General features: G+C 39.3%; 1 protein-coding gene across 4 annotated transcripts; it reads left to right on the top strand.

Annotated features, from left to right (window-relative positions):
- The first annotated feature begins 14 nt into the window (after positions 1-14).
- INTS13 (integrator complex subunit 13) lies at positions 15-17110 on the top strand. Of its 4 annotated transcripts, none has more exons than XM_059472753.1 (17): positions 15-512; positions 1567-1798; positions 2711-2785; positions 3483-3685; positions 3846-3926; positions 5092-5182; positions 6122-6250; positions 7898-7982; positions 9673-9762; positions 10205-10294; positions 11255-11433; positions 12192-12362; positions 12735-12889; positions 13817-14047; positions 14966-15105; positions 15764-15899; positions 16717-17110. In XM_059472753.1, exons 2-17 carry the CDS (start codon positions 1574-1576, stop codon positions 16754-16756), a joined length of 2121 nt encoding a protein of 706 aa, XP_059328736.1. In that variant the 5' UTR covers positions 15-512; positions 1567-1573; the 3' UTR covers positions 16757-17110. The 4 variants fall into 4 exon arrangements, with proteins under 4 accessions (XP_059328736.1, XP_059328737.1, XP_059328738.1 ...); XM_059472754.1 differs by lacking the exon at positions 15-512 and adding an exon at positions 849-1061; XM_059472755.1 differs by lacking the exon at positions 15-512 and adding an exon at positions 1090-1109.
- The last annotated feature ends 1177 nt before the right edge of the window (positions 17111-18287 follow it).

An 18287-nucleotide genomic window follows, 5' to 3' on the forward strand; every position in this document is an offset into this window, starting at 1 on the left:
GCTGGGACGGGCGGGGCGTCCGCGCCCAGGCGGGATCGGGCTGGGGAACAGGAGAGGGAACGGGAGCGAGAACGAGAGCGAGGCCGGCGCCGGCCTCGGCATGTTGCGCGAGTGATCCCGGCCGGGCGCTGTGGCCCGGGAAAGTGCGGACAGGGGCCGGGCGCTCCCCCCGGGGGAGCCGCGGTGCCGGCGGCGCCCGTGGCCGCGCGGGGCCCCCGCGGTCTCAGGGGTGGGCGGAGCGGGGGGGGCTCCGGCCGCCTCTCCCACCCCCGCGGGCGCCGGGCGCGTAGGTCGGACCCGGGCCCCGCGCTCCCCGCCGAGCCGCCCGACGAAGGGGAGCAGAGCGCCGCAGGGACATGGAGGGCGCCCGGCCGGAGGCGCCCGCGCCTGGCCCCGTCTAGGGCGCCCCGCGGGCCTCGTCCCTCCTCCTCCTCGGAGCGGGGCCGCGGGCGCGGCCGGGCGCGGCGAGGAGCGGGACCGGGGCTGCTGCACCACAGGAGGAGCCGGCCCAGGTGAGGAGCGCTCGCCGTCGCCGTAACGCTTGCAGCGGCGCTGCCCCGGCCCCTCGGGCTCCCTGCCCCGCCCGGGGCGGGCTGCGGGCGCTCGGGCCGGGCAGGCAGCGGCCGGGTCAGGCCAAGGGGCCGCGCTGAGCCGAGCGCGGGGCCCAAACCTGCCCCGCTGCCTCCCCCCGAGGAAGCCGCGGTCTCACTTCCGTGATCCTCGTTGCTTTGGGATTTTAGATTTTTTCAAAATGAGCTTACATGTATTTTTTGTCTTGTGTATTCTGTAATTCAGCAGAAGCGCGTGGAAAAGTAAATTCTTATGCTAGAAATTGTTTTCGGTGGTGTCCAGCGACAGGAGAGGAGCAGTGGCCATAAACGAAAACACAGGAAGTTCCACCTCAACATGAGGAAGAACTTCTGTACATAAAAGGTGGCAGAGCCCTGGAGCAGCTGCCTGGGAAGGGAGTCCCCCTCTGGAGACATTCCAAACCCAGTGAAGGCATTACCCCCTCTAGGTCACCTGTCTTGGCTGGGGGTTTGACCAGATCATCTCTGGAGGTTCCTTCCAGCTTTACCTGCTCTGTGATTTTTATAATTCCACACTTGGTATATTTGTCATGAGATGCTGAAGTACAGATGCAACTATTTGTTTAAAAATAATATATATTTAGCGAAGCCAAGACTAAAATTTGGATTATGTTACTTATAGGTCTTTAATAATAATTTTTTTTTCTTTTGGATGTTACTTGTTTTAGGAAATAAGCTTTAAATAGGAAGCAATTTGTGTACTTCTTTAAAGTTGGTTTTAAATAGAGAAGTGGGGAGACTAATACTGTGTATTTTTGTTGCCTTTTCAGTAATATAGTTCCACTTTTCTTTATTTTTCCTCCCGAGAAAAAATAGTGTCTTCTGATTAAAAATGTAGTCTACTAAACACGGAGTGTAAAACTTATGAATTTCTAGGATGTATGTGTAATTTTCAGAGTCAATTTACGATGTGTTTTGTTTGGGTTTTTTTCACCGTGTGCAATTTCTTTCCACTTTCGATGTCTGTTTCTTTCAGGAAGAAAATGAAAATATTTTCTGAGTCTCACAAAACTGTTTTCGTTGTGGATCACTGCCCCTACATGGCAGAATCATGCAGGCAGCACGTGGAATTCGATATGTTAGTGAAGAACCGCACCCAGGGCATCATTCCTCTGGCACCCATCTCCAAGTCCCTGTGGACCTGCTCAGTGGAGTCATCCATGGAATACTGTAGAATAATGTATGATATTTTCCCTTTCAAGAAACTGGTAGGTTCTGCCAGCCATGCTGCATATCATGCTTGATACAATATGGGATGTTTTCATTTTTTATTTAAGTATTTTAATATCTTTGTGTTGTTTAGAGTAAGATATCAAATTGTAATTTATCACTTAAAAATTGATTTTGCTGTTTATATACTTTATTTTATTAGTTTTAGTAGTATGTAAATCTCATTACATATTTAATTTTGGAATCTTTCCTTGTTCTAATGTCACATTACAAGCTGGTGCAAAACATGGAGAGGTGCTTTAGGCAACTTAGAGCTTTATTATTGTGCTCTCCTGAACAATGACTTTACAAAAGCCTCAGTGAGGAATTGTCTTAAGTTGAATTTTCTTGCTGAATACACATGGTAGGCTCTCTGTAAGAGTTTTGGTGTCAGCATTGAAGGAATTCTGGGCTTTATGAAGAGAGTAGGATTGCCCTGGAGCTAACAGTTTGGAAAAGTGGGAGGAGAGCTTCCTGGCACACACAGCTCCTTGTTTAGAAAACCGTGTTTTCTTAGTTTGTTAAATCATGGTAGATATTTACCCCATGATATACTGTGGCAGACTTTGGAGAATGATGTGCAGTTTACAGTATTAGAATTTACTTTATTTTGTGCCTATCCTGCTGAAAATATAATATCACTTTTAAAATACTAATATTTTGTAAATCTTATTTGGTGTAGAGAATGATTTTCTGGTCTACAAATATAAGTTGTTAATTATATTACTAAGGGGAAAGCTTAATATAGCAGGACTGTGTGATTTTTGTGGGTTTGTTATTTTGAGTTTGGCTTGTCATTGCACATTATCTCCGGACAACCAGAAAAAAGAAGTACAATTCATGTTGGTTTAAATTTGGGGAAGTAACAATTTAATGGCTGTTACCTTAATGTGCTTTTTTGATCGTTGTAGGTGAACTTCATTGTGAGTGATTCTGGGGCTCATGTGTTGAATTCTTGGACTCAGGAAGATCAGAACTTGCAGGAGGTATGATTTATAACTGTTCTTTTGTTTTGTAGTTCAGATTTCATTGTGAAATAAACATTGTGTTCAATGTGAAGTAACTCTGGTTAATTACAGTGTTGGTGGAGCTAGTCTGAAATTGTTGTATAACAGAATTTCAAATAGCTGCCTGTGAGCCTGGATTATTCTATGGACAAAATTTAAAAAGAATCCAGTATCTTTAAGTAGAGACTTAAATATTTAAAATAAACATTATCAATAAATTAGTTACATATTTCTTCTGTAATTTAGTGCTACATTTTGAACTTAAATTCTTTTTTGAAATATTTGCATGAGAGGCAAATAACTTGTGTTAAATACTTTAATTGTTAATATCCTATTTATGGTTGTGCTTCATCCTCTGAAAAATTTACTTTGAGGAAGAAATGCATTTCCAAACTCTCAGAAAATAAAAGCGGAGGGCAACGAGCAATATTAGAATGTCTTTCGGGTGTTGGATATAAGTTGTTATAATAAGTTGTTATTTTGGTCAGGTATTTTTCTGTAATAAATGCGAATAATTAAATTGCAAAGGATAATTTAGGGCCGAATGTTTTCCAGAAGGCTGCCGGTGAGGTTCGTTAGTGGTCCCATTTGCCCTTCTGCCAGTGTTAGTCTGCAGTCAGAGTGTTAGAAAAGCTGGGAGGTGCCTCTGGGGGTAACAGCTCTCTGTCCCGCCCAGCTGATGGCGGCGCTGGCGGCCGTGGGGCCGCCGAACCCGCGGGCGGACCCCGAGTGCTGCAGCATCCTGCACGGGCTGGTGGCCGCCGTGGAGGCGCTCTGCAAGATCACCGAGTACCAGCACGAGGCCCGCACCACGCTCATGGAGAACGCCGAGCGCGTCGGCAACCGCGGCAGGATCATCTGCATCACCAACGCCAAGAGGTGGGCACCGCGGGCTCTGCTGGCTCCTGGCATTGCCACCAGGGCTGCAGGCAGCTCCTTTGCACAGATCCTTCTCAGAGCACTTCTCACCTTATCAAAGGTTTTGTTACGGGGTTCTGACAGATGGTGCAGCCTTAATGAAATCCACCTTTCTTTGTAGTGACAGCCACGTTCGGATGCTGGAGGATTGTGTTCAGGAGACCATTCATGAGCACAACAAACTTGCAGCTAACTCTGACCAGTGAGTATGCTTTTTACAGTTTTTTCTATCCTCTAGGAAATATGGATGTATTTCACAAAACTCACTATAATGAACCATTTGAATGAATGTGAAGTAGAAGGTGGTAAATCATCATATTGTTGGCTTAGAGCTGATGTATGATCATTTTCTTTCTAGTGTCATCCTCATAGGACAGGATTTCTTTAGCTTGTTACCTTCTACATCTGCTCCAAAATCAGATGCATAACTGTGCCTTGTTACACATTGTGTTTTTAATCACTAATTTATCTGGAGCAGTTTTTCTTGATTATACTGTTTACTTTCATGTTCACCTTCCTTTGACTAAAACAGCTAACTTCTTTGAAACTAGTTTTAGTTTCTAAATGACTGTATTGCCTGGAGCTTCCCTTGAGATAAAGGAATCTTAAAATACAGAGTGCATCTCCTCTGAGAAGTCTTTCTCCATGTATGTTTTGTCTAATGAAACTGAAGTGTTTGTCTACAGCGCTGTGTTATCTTGTAAAGTTGTTGTGGGTTGAGATCCTATTCCTGGTTGCTCCTCAGGCACTTCAAGAGCAGAAGCAGCACTCTCCTGTTTTTTTTCCTGCTGCAGTTGCAGTTTCATGCATGTATAAAGGATCCTGCCCAAGAAATTAGGTGTTAAATCTATTGTAAAGACAAGGATGTCTCATTCCTGTAGGTACAGATGTGGTACAACGTTTGTATCACTCCAAACTTCAGCCACATCAGGATTAGCATATATCCCATTACATGTCCCAGCTCTCTGTGCTGTTTGGGTAGTTGTTCTCATGTTTCCTGGAATCCCCTCATTCTTACCTACACTTGGAGACACAAATCCTCTGTAGTGTCAATATTCAGCTGAATAAAGCTGAACAGATTGCACCAGTTAAGGACTTACTCCATCGATGTGTCCAAAAAAGAAGCACAGAGCTGTAGCATCTGAGGAGCAAGAAGTGTTAGGCTTTTATTTTTATTCTGATCAGAACTTATTTTGAAGTCTGTGCTTTTGAAATTTGTATCTGTAACCTAGTTCCTGCAACACGCTTTCATAAACAACATGTTACTAACATATGTTTTGATTCTGTGTTCTAGATATCAGAATTAATTTAATTTTAGGAGATAATCTGCCATGCTGTAGGCTAAGCAAAATGATTTTTTTTTTAAGTCTAATGCAGATTCAGAAATGTGAACTGGTGTTAATCCACACGTACCCAGTTGGTGAAGACAGCCTTGTTTCAGATCGTCCTAAAAAAGAGGTGAGGAACTTAAAATGAGAAAGCTTATCCCAGATTGAACCATGTCAGACTGAAAACAGTGCAAATTATTCTCAGTTGTTCAGTAGCAAAAGCACATGTGGTGGTTGTTTGAAACCAAGTACATTAAAAAATCTGTAATATATTCTGCTATTCAACAGTCTGCTCTGCATTAACATGCTGTCTGTAAGAAAAGACCCCAGAAAAATGACTTAACATGAAAAGCATGTAGTGCTGCATAGTATTTAATATATGAAAAGGACTATGAGGAGGTACATTCCTGTGATTCATTTCTACAGAACTCTGCTGTAGTTGTGCTAAAAATTGTGATTAGAAGATAGCAAATTGACTACTTCTCTCTCTGGGTCTGGGTTCTGGGATTTTTTTGTTGTTGTTGTTTGGGGTTCTTGTTTTAGGGTTTTGGAGGATTGTTGTCATTTTTGTTGTGTGGTTTTTTAAATTTATTTTGTTTTGGTTTTGAGCCCCAACCCAATGTTCTTTTTGGCTAAGGAAAAATCAAATACATCTCCTAGCTTGTGTTTATTTGCCTTGTGTATGTACGATGCACTTACAGGTAGACATCTAAACATTACTTTGCTGTTACTCAGCAGGTGAAAGAATGTAAAACCAGGCCCAGAGCTGCTGTTAAGATTTATTCCCCATGTTGTGATGCTATTTTTTCCTATCAACAATTAGTGACTCAATTTTTAGCACACTTCTAATTTTTTTAACCATTTTTAAGTACTGCATCTGTAGCAGTTGGCATAAGCTCAAAATTCAGAATGAAAATAGTTTTTTGCTTCTTGCTCAGTAGTTTCCCCTGGTGTGGGTTTCTGAGTGGTAGCTTTAGCAGTATAAATGCTTATTTGAGAGTTGAACAAACTGTACTGTTGAATGATATCACAACCTAAACTATGAATTCTATGTATCAATTCATTTCAGCTCTCCCCTGTTCTAACCAGTGAAGTGCACAGTGTCCGTGCAGGGAGGCACCTGGCTACAAAACTGAATCTTTTAGTACAGCAACACTTTGATCTGGCTTCAACCACAATAACTAACATCCCTATGAAGGTAATATTGTGTCTGCAGCTCTGTGTTAACCAGATGCATCACTTCTAAATTTGTTTGGAAACTTCTGATGTTTATTTTAATTGAATTTTTACATTGTTTTTCTCTCCATATCATATTTTCTGTTTTGTTTTTTTTTTTTTTCTTTTATTAGCCCACATTCAATGTCTGTGATCAGGTTAGTAAAAATGAAGTAGGGGAAAAAAAGTAAAGAAGGATCACAGAACAAAATATTGTATTGCCAAATCTCACTTTTTGATGTAGCAATACAAGTGTTATTTCAGTTCTGTTTGTATTACTTTATATAAATACAGTCTTGTTTACCTCAGATCAATTTGTCTGTGATTCTTTTGTCTTTTTCTAGTTGTGTTTAGATATTCTTGACCCTTGTGCATTATAGTGGCATAGTGAGTCTCTTTTTCCTCTGTTTCATTATCATGCCCACCCAACATAAAGGTGTTTGTAACTAAAAGCTGCTTTTTTTACCAAGGATTTTCCAGTGGGTTTTCTACTCTGAAAATCCATAAACATGAAATGGAGACAGGATATATCTAGTTAAGAAAGAGATTCAATTAAGTGTCTTGTGGTAGAAGTTATGTCCATATTTTAAATTTTTTTGCTAGTTGGAGGGAAATCAGTTTAGAATGTCAGGTGTTAAGTTGACAGTAATTTTCTGATCAGGCAGCAAGAGACAATTGAGACAGATGTGTCAGTATTCTAACAGAAAATGAGCCATGGGCAGGTAACCTTCATGATTAAAAAAATTCATTAACTTGTAACACAGTCAATCATTGCATATTTGAAATCTAGCAATATTGCATGGATTTTATGAGTTAAAACATGATATCAAAATAATTTTCAGTTTTTATGAGAGTTTGACATGGGTCATGACATAGATGTGACTTCAGTTTGCAAATACCTTGTCTGTAACTTTCTGACCTGTGTGCTGCTGGTGTGCCTCTCCCTTCTGCCTTTGTCCTTATAGTAATAGAATATGTTGGGTTCTCTGTGTTTTTTTTTTTTTTTTAATTGTTTTTCTTTTTAAACTTGGAGTAAATTAGTGGAGTTACTGTTCTGTTTTTGCTGATCTTCTGCAGCTGTTTGAAGATGCAGTGTCCTCTTTACAAAAATCAATTTTTTTTTTAGTTATAAACTTGCAGCTGCAAGTGCACTTCATTTCATAAGCTTAAGAAGTACTAAGTTCAAAGTGTGGGTTTTGGTTTGGATTCTTTATTTTTGGTTTTGAAAAGTAATTGTCACTCTACCCTGCAGTGAGTCTTTGCTGCTGCTCAGTAAGTTGTAACTGCTGGTGATTATGTAACATTTTGTAGGCTTCCTTAACTTCACTTATTTAGTGAAGTAGTCAAGCCTAGTTTTTACTTGTATGTGATGCTCTGCATGGTGACATGAGGCTTGTGTAAAGAGGAATAGGGTTTCAAAAAAGTAAATAAGAGGAAAAGTAGTTGGCTGCATCTTTAAACTGCTCAGAAAGCAAAGTTCCCTCAGCATTGCAATCCTGTTGTTGTCTGAGGCACTTGGAGATTTTTTGTTTTCTTCCAGACTGAAAGACAAATGTAGAATCATTAATTTATGAAAATGGTGACCTCTAGCTAAAGTAATTCTGTTTATATCCACCTTTCTCTTTTGAAGGAAGAACAACATGCTAACACATCAGCCAACTATGATGTGGAGCTGCTTCATCACAAAGAGGCACATGTGGATTTTTTAAAGAGTGGTAAGTAGGAATGGCCCTCTGAAGGTGGCTTTTGATCAGCCTCTTTGGGAGTATTCACAAAGGAAGATTGAGACCTTCAAATCCATGTAATTTTCAGGCTCAAATAGTAAATATTTCAGTTATTCCTTGTAACCCAGGAAATTTAATTTGTAATGTTGGCATTAGAGTTTTGCTCATTATTGATATATTTTAATACAGCAATGAGAAAACAGGCCAAATTCACATTTGTTCAGGAAATTGCTGTGAGATTTGAAGGGCATGTCAGTTTCTTACTGAGATACAAAAAGTAGGTGAGAGACCAAATATGTAGGGAGATTTTACAAAATGAAGTCTCTCTTGTGGATATTTGTGCAAAATTATGCCTTGCACAATTGAACTTTAAGTAATAATAATTAGCACCACTTACATCCCACAGGCCTGTTTATGGCAATAATTGCTTTGGAAAAAACAAGACTTGTTTGGCTGTTGAGCTTTTTTGTTGTATTTGAAATACCTATCTTTTTTTTTTGTAAATTTGGAATTGCTATCACCTCTGAGGTGAATTTTTAATAGCTCAACCAAAGTTAGAAAAGCACAACACTTAGCCTTTTGCAGAATTATTTTGTTGAGGAAACTGCCTGATGTCAAACTTTGTTAAAATCAGCTTATAACTTCTCTATTAGTAGAATTAAATGTCATATGATCCATAAGTAGCCATTTTGGGGAGTTTGTGCTTTTTGTCCCATTGCTTTGAGGAAGAGGAGGCAACTCCTCTGTCATCTCCAAGTGTTGTGCTCCAAATTTTAGGGGAGTGGATGACTAAAGATTGATGAAAAGCATGGGGTGTTGCAGTAATGACCTCAGCCTCACCTGAACTGTGGTATGATGTTGAAATCTTGAAGCTTTTATTGCCAGGGCTCAGAAGCAGTTTTGTAAAACCTGTAGGCTCAAGGAATTAGGTCTCCTAGGAAAATACAAAAGCACTCTGACTGCATTTCCTCTTCACATTTTCCCATCAGGACTTTGAGAGGAAAAAGTCTGCTCTATGATCCTGTAAATTTTGGGTTCTTTCATTTGTTTCTAAATACATAATTCAGCTGTAATAGCTCTGATGCTAGGAAAGTGGGAATTTAGTTACACTGGTCTTTTTTCTCTGAAATGTTGTCAAGGAATTTTCAGGTTAAATAAGTTTGGCCTTCAGATATTCTGAAGATAATTTCTAAAACTGTTGCAGTTAATTTTAATAATAAAGTATTTCCAGTATTTTAATAATAAAGCATTTGTGGTCAGTAGAACACATTGAGAGAATTCAGGCTGAATGTGACATAGCGATGAGACCAAATATTTCTTTCTCCAAAAAATTAAACTTGTCAAATGTACCTTTAGATTGGTTTAATTGACTTTGGGAATACAATATGTACAAGAAACAGTCAGCTCTAGTATGTAGGAGTTCTGATTTCTGTGTGGAAAATTTTGATAAAGATATTGTCTTTAAGTCCTGAGCATTTTAGCAGGAAAAAATTGCCTGCTACTGATAGAACTAAACTTATGTAGAACTTTCTAATTGTCAAATCAAAAGGTTAGGTATCTTAAGTTTTAAATTTAGATTGCTTTGTGTATATATTCATGTTATATTTTGTACCTCAAGTTTAGAGTTGTTTTTGTGTAATAAACTCTGGTTGATCCCCCCACTTTCTGCCTTTCTCTGCAGGTGATAACCACGTGGGTGGCAATAGCAGAGAAGGCACATTTAAAGAAACTGTGACACTGAAATGGTGCACTCCTCGAACCAACAGTGTGGGTAGGTGCCATGGAACTTTCCAGACCTGGTTGGTAACTTGTACAAATTTGAGTACAGGAGAGAAAGCCAGGGCAGATCTGAGATGGCTGTGCAGCTCATGCACCCTATTAACTATTAGCAATTTATGTTGACTCATTGAGCCAGCAGGCCAGAAATAGAGATAAGAGAAATAAGAGCAGACTGACTGATCAGTGAAGTGATTCAAGAGATAAAGAATTGGGGGTTCTGCTGGAAACAGGGCTTGGTTGGGAATGTATGAGATTCTCAGAGCTGTGGATTCTTGGGAATCCTTCCAGTGGGCACTTTCAGACTGAGAGGCAGCTAGACTTTTTAGTTCTGCTCATTGTGGACTAGCCTCCTCCTCTTCCATTCTTTTATTTTGTGGATTTTTTTTTTCTGTCTCTGGAATTACACTCCACTTTTCTACTCCTTTATTTTTCAGAACTGCACTATTGCACCGGAGCATACAGAATTTCACCAGTAGATGTAAATAGCAGACCTTCTTCATGCCTTACAAACTTTCTCCTTAATGGTAAATTTGTGTCCTTGGCTAATTATTCAATGTTAAAATTTTTAATTTTGTAAATGGAGCATGTGGCACATTTTGATTGGTGTAGCAGTAATGTGTATATACTGTAAAAATACTACATTTATTTTAAAATGTCCTATAAATAAGAGAAGAAAGTTTTTAAATGTCTTCAAAGGCAATTGTATTTTGAATCTTAAAGATGGGAGGAAATATGTAAAGAAGCAACAAGTATTGAAATGGAGGTTTGTGTGTTTGCAAACAAAATGGCATTACAAATATCCTTTTAACAGAATGTTTCCTTCAGTCAAGTCATTTGATTGTCTAAACATGCAGTGGTTTTATTAAAGACTATATCTGAATGTGTTTTTCTCTAGAGATTGTGTAGTGAAAATGTCCTTTGATTAATAAAAATGGTTAGAACCAAAATTAATAGCATATTTGAGGTAAGCTCACTCTTCTGATTTTTGCTTCCTGACAAAAAGAAACTTATTTGGAGAATGCACCCTTTAATGCTTGGTGTATTCTACTGAAAATAAGACAAATGCAGTTTTATTTCTCTTGTCTGAAGAACAGTATCCATTTTAAGCATTAGCAAGTGTATCAGCTGATACCTTTATACTCAAGAGGTTATTTTATTACTTTTTGAAAGTTGCTTTTAATGAGAGTGGTTCTGCAGCAGGGCCATTTGAATGCCTTATGAATATGTATTTTTTCCTAAGAGTAATATCCTATAGAAGAAATGATTGGTTGGTCTAGGAGAGGCCTTTTGGTGTTGCTTTGTAAAATTTTAAGGTGCACATATACCCTGTTCTGTGTCAAGAAATGAGGAGATGGAAGTTTGTTGTTCAGGTGGGTGAAAACACCACCTTGGTGGGTTCAGATTCTTCCTGTATTTATGCAGCTCAAAATTTAAAAATTGCAGCACCCAGGAATGAGTGAATGAAACTGATCTCCCTCCACCAGGTCGCTCGGTGTTGTTGGAGCAGCCACGCAAGTCTGGCTCAAAAGTCATCAGCCACATGCTCAGCAGCCACGGGGGAGAGATTTTCTTGCATGTGTTGAGCAGCTCCCGCTCAATCCTGGAAGATCCCCCCTCAATTAGCGAGGGCTGCGGTGGGAGGGTCACTGACTACAGGATCACAGTAAGGGTCTTTCTGTGCTACACTGCTGCTTCTCTCACATGACAACAGATGCAGGGCACTAGGTGTGGGAAGGAAATGTTGGAGTGGGTTGCATGGTCAAGTTTCCTTTGTAATAAATACCTTGATAGGTATTTGGTAAAAAATACTACATTTATTGATTGCTATGCCTGCTTCATAAATTACTTTGTGTGTCAAGGAATGCCTCCTTAATGCACTAGGAGTGTTTAAAGTTTGTTCTGGTTCTAGAAAAATATTTTTCTTGGCAAGTTTCTTCTGTGGGTTGGATACATATAGGACTGTATCGTGTGCTTATTGTCAAAGGATAGATTGCACATGAGTGTTTGTACAGTAAATAAAAAAGATGAAGTTGACGGCTTTGAACTCTGATATCAGACAATCAGCTGACATGCCTTTTGTTTATCCTTTATTTTTTTCAATACATCCTTGATATCTTTCGTAAATAAGCATAAGTTCCTTCTGGAAAGATATAACTCTTCCCATACATGAAATACCTTGTAAATCTGGAAGTCCTCCTTGTCAAAACCCATACATTGATATTTACCCCATATTTCTGTGCCTCTGTTTTTGTGTTCCCCCTGGTAAATGTATGAGAGTTAGAGACAGGGCTGTGGTTGGTAGGGTCAGATGTGGCTGTGGGATGGTACAAAGTGATAAGCAAGGCTAAGCTGTTTAGCCCCTTCACTGAAAGTTACTTTGTTAGAGAAATGCCTAATTGTATCTTGTTTGGTTATCATTAGGATTTTGGTGAATTTATGAGGGAAAACCGATTAACTCCTTTTCTAGAGCCCAGATATAAGATGGATGGAAGTCTTGAAATTCCATTGGAACGTGCAAAAGATCAGTTAGAGAAACATACTCGTTACTGGCCTATGATTATTTCTCAGACCACCATCTTCAACATGCAAGCTGTAAGTAACCTGGGCTGTGTACATTTTTGTTCTGTTCCTAGATTGAGTTTTGCCTTGTCACTTGATGAAGTACCAACTCTATGGGGTGATAAATCCCTTGCTGTATAATCAGTTTAATTCAGCTTTATTTTTGCTGAACTAATACTGTATTTAATGCAGTAGATTGTTGGAATGGTATTTAAATAAAGTGATTTGAACCTGACAGCTCCAGTTCTGCTGGGTAAAGAAAGCATCCACTTACACTTAGAATTAGTACTAAACTGAGGATAAGAGGGTGGAGTTTTGTTGTGTGTTGTTTCATTACCTTTAATTTTTTAATCCCTATTGCTCTCCTGTGACACACACGCATTTTCTTGTTGTTTATTTCTGCAGGTAGTACCATTAGCCAGTGTGATTGTGAAGGAAACAATGACTGATGAGGATGTGTTGAATTGCCAAAAAACAATATACAATTTGGTGGACATGGAGAGGAAGAACGATCCACTGCCAATTTCAACAGTTGGTACCAGAGGAAAGGGGCCAAAAAGGTTACATGCATATCTCTCTTTGTTGATTCTGGACTATTTCTCAGAAATACTCTGTTGGCAATGTTTTCATACCAGATTTTTAAAATATAGTTTAAAGTAATACATAGTGCACTAAACACTGTATTGCACACCCCAAATGCTGTGAGTGCTTCACCTGTACCATTTAGGGGCTATAACAGTACTGATAGTGCTGTATATTAGGGAGAAAACTGTACAATTTTATTGTCTAAGAATTTAAGTATGTTAAAAAATATGAAATCAAAGTTATCAGCAAAGTTAAGAAATTGATACAATATGGACAGATAAAGTGGAATAATTTCAAGTTTATAAAAAAGGAAAACTGAAGTATAAATGAACGGTGCATTAAAATTGGGATATATTAAAGGCCTTATGGAACAGTTATTTAAAATATGGGATACTTTTTTAAAATAAACATGGAATATTCTGATCCCTCAATCACTGGGATGTGTTCCTTGTATTTCCAAGAATGGATTTTTTTGAAAAGAAATTCAGCTCCTGATTTGCCTACATGACTGGGAGTTATTGACAATAGTGTGGTGCAATTCTTCCTTAATTTTTTTAGCCCAAATAATGTAATAATTAATTTGCATGTTAGTGCATGAGTGGCCCTCTGACATTGCATTGTTAGCAAGCACCTGAGAGGTTTCACAAGTGCCAACAATATGATTTCATTGGACATAATCCATTTCAATTTATATTTTACTCTGGGCGTTAACTGGGAAATGTTAATGTGGTTCAAGCATGGAGTAATCCCAGGTGGAGAAACCTGCAGTACTGGAGGACAGATAATCTCTGGGGGGTTATTTTTGGTCTGGGGGTTCTGTGTTGTTTGTTAAGGCCTGCATTCATCCAGTCAGTAGCTGAATGGTGGTGGTGACCCTCAGTGTGGTGTTTCCTGGCCCTCAGGGATGAGCAGTACCGCATCATGTGGAACGAGCTGGAGACCCTGGTGCGAGCGCACATCAACAACTCTGACAAACACCAGCGAGTCCTGGAGTGCCTCATGGCCTGCAGGAGCAAACCCCCCGAGGAGGAGGAGCGCAAGAAACGGGGCAGGAAGAGAGAAGACAAAGAGGACAAGTCAGAGAAGCTGGGCAAAGACTATGAATCAGATAAGCCATGGCAGGATTCAGAGAGGTACATTTTCTAAAGTGAGATCAAACTGTAGCATAACTGTTGTTCTTAGCTGACCTCTTAGCCAGGTGTTTTAGCTTGAGGAGTTCCTGCTGTTGGATTCTGTCATAACTACACCACCTTTTTGATATTAAACTGCTTTATGGAAACCTAAAGCATGGCTGAAAACATGGGACTAGCAGTTGTTTTCTTTTATCAAGCTGTAGATAGTTCAGTGTTCAGGTTGATTAAACAACCCAGCTTGATTTGGCTCTTCTCTTCAGCTGAGCATCAGGATTATAGTCCGTTTACCTCCTGTCTGTAATTCATGTTGTTACTGTAGCTTGTCTAAGTGGCAAGCACCTGTCAGTCTGTTCTGTATTCCTTCTTTGAAACTACTTTCTACAGACATCCAAAAAACTCATGGTAGTAAGCTTAATTTGCATGTGTTCTGTGCATGCTGGGATCACTTAGGACGAGAGGGCCTTTTCATCTACCCTGCTGTCACCGTGCTGATGACATTCCATGCCTTCCTGTCAATGATCATTCCTACAACTTTGCTTTCACACGTGGAACAGAAATGGGGACTGAGATAAAAGAGATTTGGTGTGAATGGGTCTGAATTCACCTAGAAAAGATAATAGGAAATTGTATCATTTCTCTATGTATTTATTTTAATTTAGTCTTTCCTTCAAAATTCAGACATGAATTGTCTCAACAACTTAAGTGAAACTGTGTATTAAGAACCCTTCCTATGTGTAATGCTTATACAGAGGATTATTTGGCTACAATTTTCTATTTTTTTTCACCCACTCCAAGGGGTCAAAAGAAAATTTCTTATGATACACGTCCTGTATAATTTTGAGCAGTACAGAAAGCTATCAAGAATTATGTTGTGCTCAAGCATATTTTTCCTCACCCTTTTCCTTCCCTCTGGAAAAGGTTAAAAGGTCTTTTGGATCGGGAGAAAGAAGAACTGGCAGAAGCTGAAGTTATCAAAGACTCCCCTGATTCTCCTGAGCCCCCCAACAAAAAGCCTCTCATTACAATGGATGAAATGCCCACAGTTGAAAAGGCAAAAGGTAAACCAAAACAATTGCAACAGATTATTTCTTTTAAAGGTAGATGTTGTTGCATCAGTCTGTGTTTTCTAAAGTAATGAGGTGAATCATATTGGAGTTAAAGCTAAGTCAGTGAAGATCATGTTTAATTGAATGCTAAATGTTGAGAAATTCTTGGAAAACACAGACCTGCCAGGTCTGTGAAAAAAGGGAGATACTGAGACACTGTGTGGGTCTGCTGATTGATTCTTGGGTTGACAGGGGGTTGGCCAAGTTCCTGCTGGTGCTGTCTGACCTCCTGTATGTGGGAAATGCTGTTTGAGGGCAGGTGTCAGAAATCACTGTCTCCTGCTAATAAATAATCAACTTGCCTAAGCAGTGCAGTTGTCAGAATGGACAGTTCTCACTCTTCCTTGGTGTGAATTATTTTCTGTCACAGTGGCTGAGCTGATGCTGAGATTCTGCATTTAAAGCAGAGTCCATCTCATGTGCAGCAGCTCCTCAGCCATTATCACTTTGCATATTTTCTGTTTATTTAGCCACTACTGTAAGTTTGTTCAATATTAGTTGTTTTAACATGTTGAATTATCATAATCTGTAATTTCCTTTAAGGTGTTATAATGATGTAATGTTAATTCAAAATTTTCATCACTTAGACTCTTGTTGCTTACAATTTTAGGGCCAATGTCCTTGCTGTCTTTATGGAGCAACAGAATTAATACTGCCAACTCTAGGAAACACCAGGAATTTATTGGCCGGTTGAACTCTGTCAACAACAAAGCTGAGCTGTATCAACATCTGAAAGAAGAAAATGGGTTTGTATCAGGAAATGTATCACTACCCATATCATGGTAGCAGTCAGTGTGGAGTTTACAGCATTAGATACTCCTTTGATGATTAAAATATCTGAGTACATTCCTTTGCTTCTCAGCATTGATGGAGAACCACAGCAGTGTTTGGTTTTCTGTTTGCATCTGTGCTGAGTGAGACTGGCTGCTGAGAGCTGGGCTTCCCTAGGCCTCAGCAAAACTCTTAGTAAATGATTATTACCCCTGCAGCAAAACTCTTACTAAACTGCAGGGGTTTAAACAGTAGCTGAGACTTTCTGCTTGCTTTGGCTTTCAAAGGAATGGCTGATACAGAAATATTGTTGGTAATAAAGTGGTTGACTCTTAGGCTGTGCTGGAATGAAGTAGTCCTACAAAAAATGTTCTACAAAAAATACTGGAAAATCAAACCAGCCTCCTCTGAAGGAAATGAGATGATGGTAGGCAATGATCAGTGTAAGAGGGCTGAAAATCAAGTCCTTGGAAAAAATAGCCAAAGCTCAAGTTTTCAAAATGGATTCTCCAGTCACATGAATATTATCCAGTCACATGAATATTGTCTGTTTTGGTGAGGTTGATAGTGGATGGTTTTTCACAGCTGAAATGTATCTCTGCAGAAACCTTTCCTTTATGTAATGACTGCTGCTTAAAGAAGTATTAAGAGGAGATAAGATTGCATATGGGGTAGGGAGAGACAGGACAGTTTGTGAAGTAAAATGTATTTATGAAAGCATTTAAATCTGATTTTTTTAACTTGATTTTTCTTCCAGTAACAAGCCTTACCACTTGTTTGCTTGCCTTTCAGAATGGAAACAACAGAAAATGGAAAAGCAGGCCGGCAGTGAGGATTAATTCTGTTTCTTGGGACAAAACCTGGCCAAAATGCAAAAATATTTAATGCTGGAATTGCTCTTGGTACTGTTTCAATACAACTGTATAGCTGTGGTTTGATTGGTTTTTACATTTTTCTAGACCTATTTTTGCTATGAAGTATAAAACCTGCGTATCACGTTAAACCAGCTGTGTGCAAATAGGAGCTGTCCTGAAGCGTTTTCCAGTCGTGCTTTAGGATGAAGAAAACCTCTGCTGCCATGGAGTAAATCAAGTAATCAAAAATGTTAGTCACCTTAAAGTCCTTGCCCAGAAGTATTGGATACTATTTCAAAATCAGTGATGACTGTCTTAAAAAAAAAGAAAAATTGAAGTAATTTACAGTAAGCTGATAACATCCTTAATTTTGGTCCATGAACACCTTTTATTTATATGAGGATTCCTCAGGAGTCCATAATTATGGAAAAGACCGTACACTGGGTACCCAGACACTGAGCTGAGAGAGTGCCAGGCTTGGTTTTCATCTGAGGGGTGGGAGGGTGAGGGGTTTTACAGATAGAAATTGTTGGTTTAAAGACTTTTAAAAATGGAATGGAAATGGTCTTTAGAAAGCAAAGCCTTTCAAGTTGTTGTGTTGGAGTTAAGGCTTTGTAAGCAAAAGTACAATAAAATTTTTTGCTAATAATTATATTATTGATGAAGTGTGTTTTGTAAGATACTTGTGGTAGCATGTCTGAGGGCCTGAGTTGGAATGGCTGTGAATGAAAAGGTAGCTGATCTGTCTTCAGTTTCTTTGAGTAGAGCCTCTTGCACTGAGGAGTAGAATTCTCAACTGGGAAAACTCATCCAATGTCTGTGGTCTGATCCCTTGCCAGGTTTTGGGTTGTCTTCCACACGAGCTAAGGAAAGATGAATTCCTGAGCTCTCCAAGTGTGTCAGCCTTCCTCTGGTCTGCATCTGGCTTTGTAAGCAGCTGAAGGGCTCACAGATTGGGTATCTTATAGTTGGTTTGAGACACATCTTTGAGATTTTCTAAAACTAAATCAGTATTTTATATTCAGCTGCAGCTTTAAATACTATGGTTTGTGATGTATAGCTCTGAACACAAATATTCTTCACTGAACATTTGTGACTGAATCCTTTCTTCAGCTTTGCTGAAGTACCATGAATAATTTCAAGGTGATTATTCAGCCACTCTGATGCAGGTGTATTTTCTGTTAAATGATTTTAGAACCATTTTTACAGAGTGATTAAATAGTACTTGCATGGTAATATTTTCTATCATATGGTAAAATATTTGCAGCTTTTACAGAAGCAATATGTAACTCTTGGAGATCTAGTGTGAAGACCTATTGCTTTTATTTTTACTACTTCATTGAGAACAGAATGTCCTGCATCACCACATCTCTTGATATCCTAGCTGAAATGTTCTGATGGAGAAAACTGCCACAAAATTATTGCTTCTCATAACTTTCTGGGTTATTTTAATGAGATTTTACTGCATATCTTGTTTCCTAGAGGAATGTTGAAGTCTGGAAGCTTGGG

Source organism: Ammospiza nelsoni, chromosome 5, assembly GCF_027579445.1.
Source record: "Ammospiza nelsoni isolate bAmmNel1 chromosome 5, bAmmNel1.pri, whole genome shotgun sequence".
Lineage (NCBI taxonomy): Eukaryota > Metazoa > Chordata > Aves > Passeriformes > Passerellidae > Ammospiza > Ammospiza nelsoni.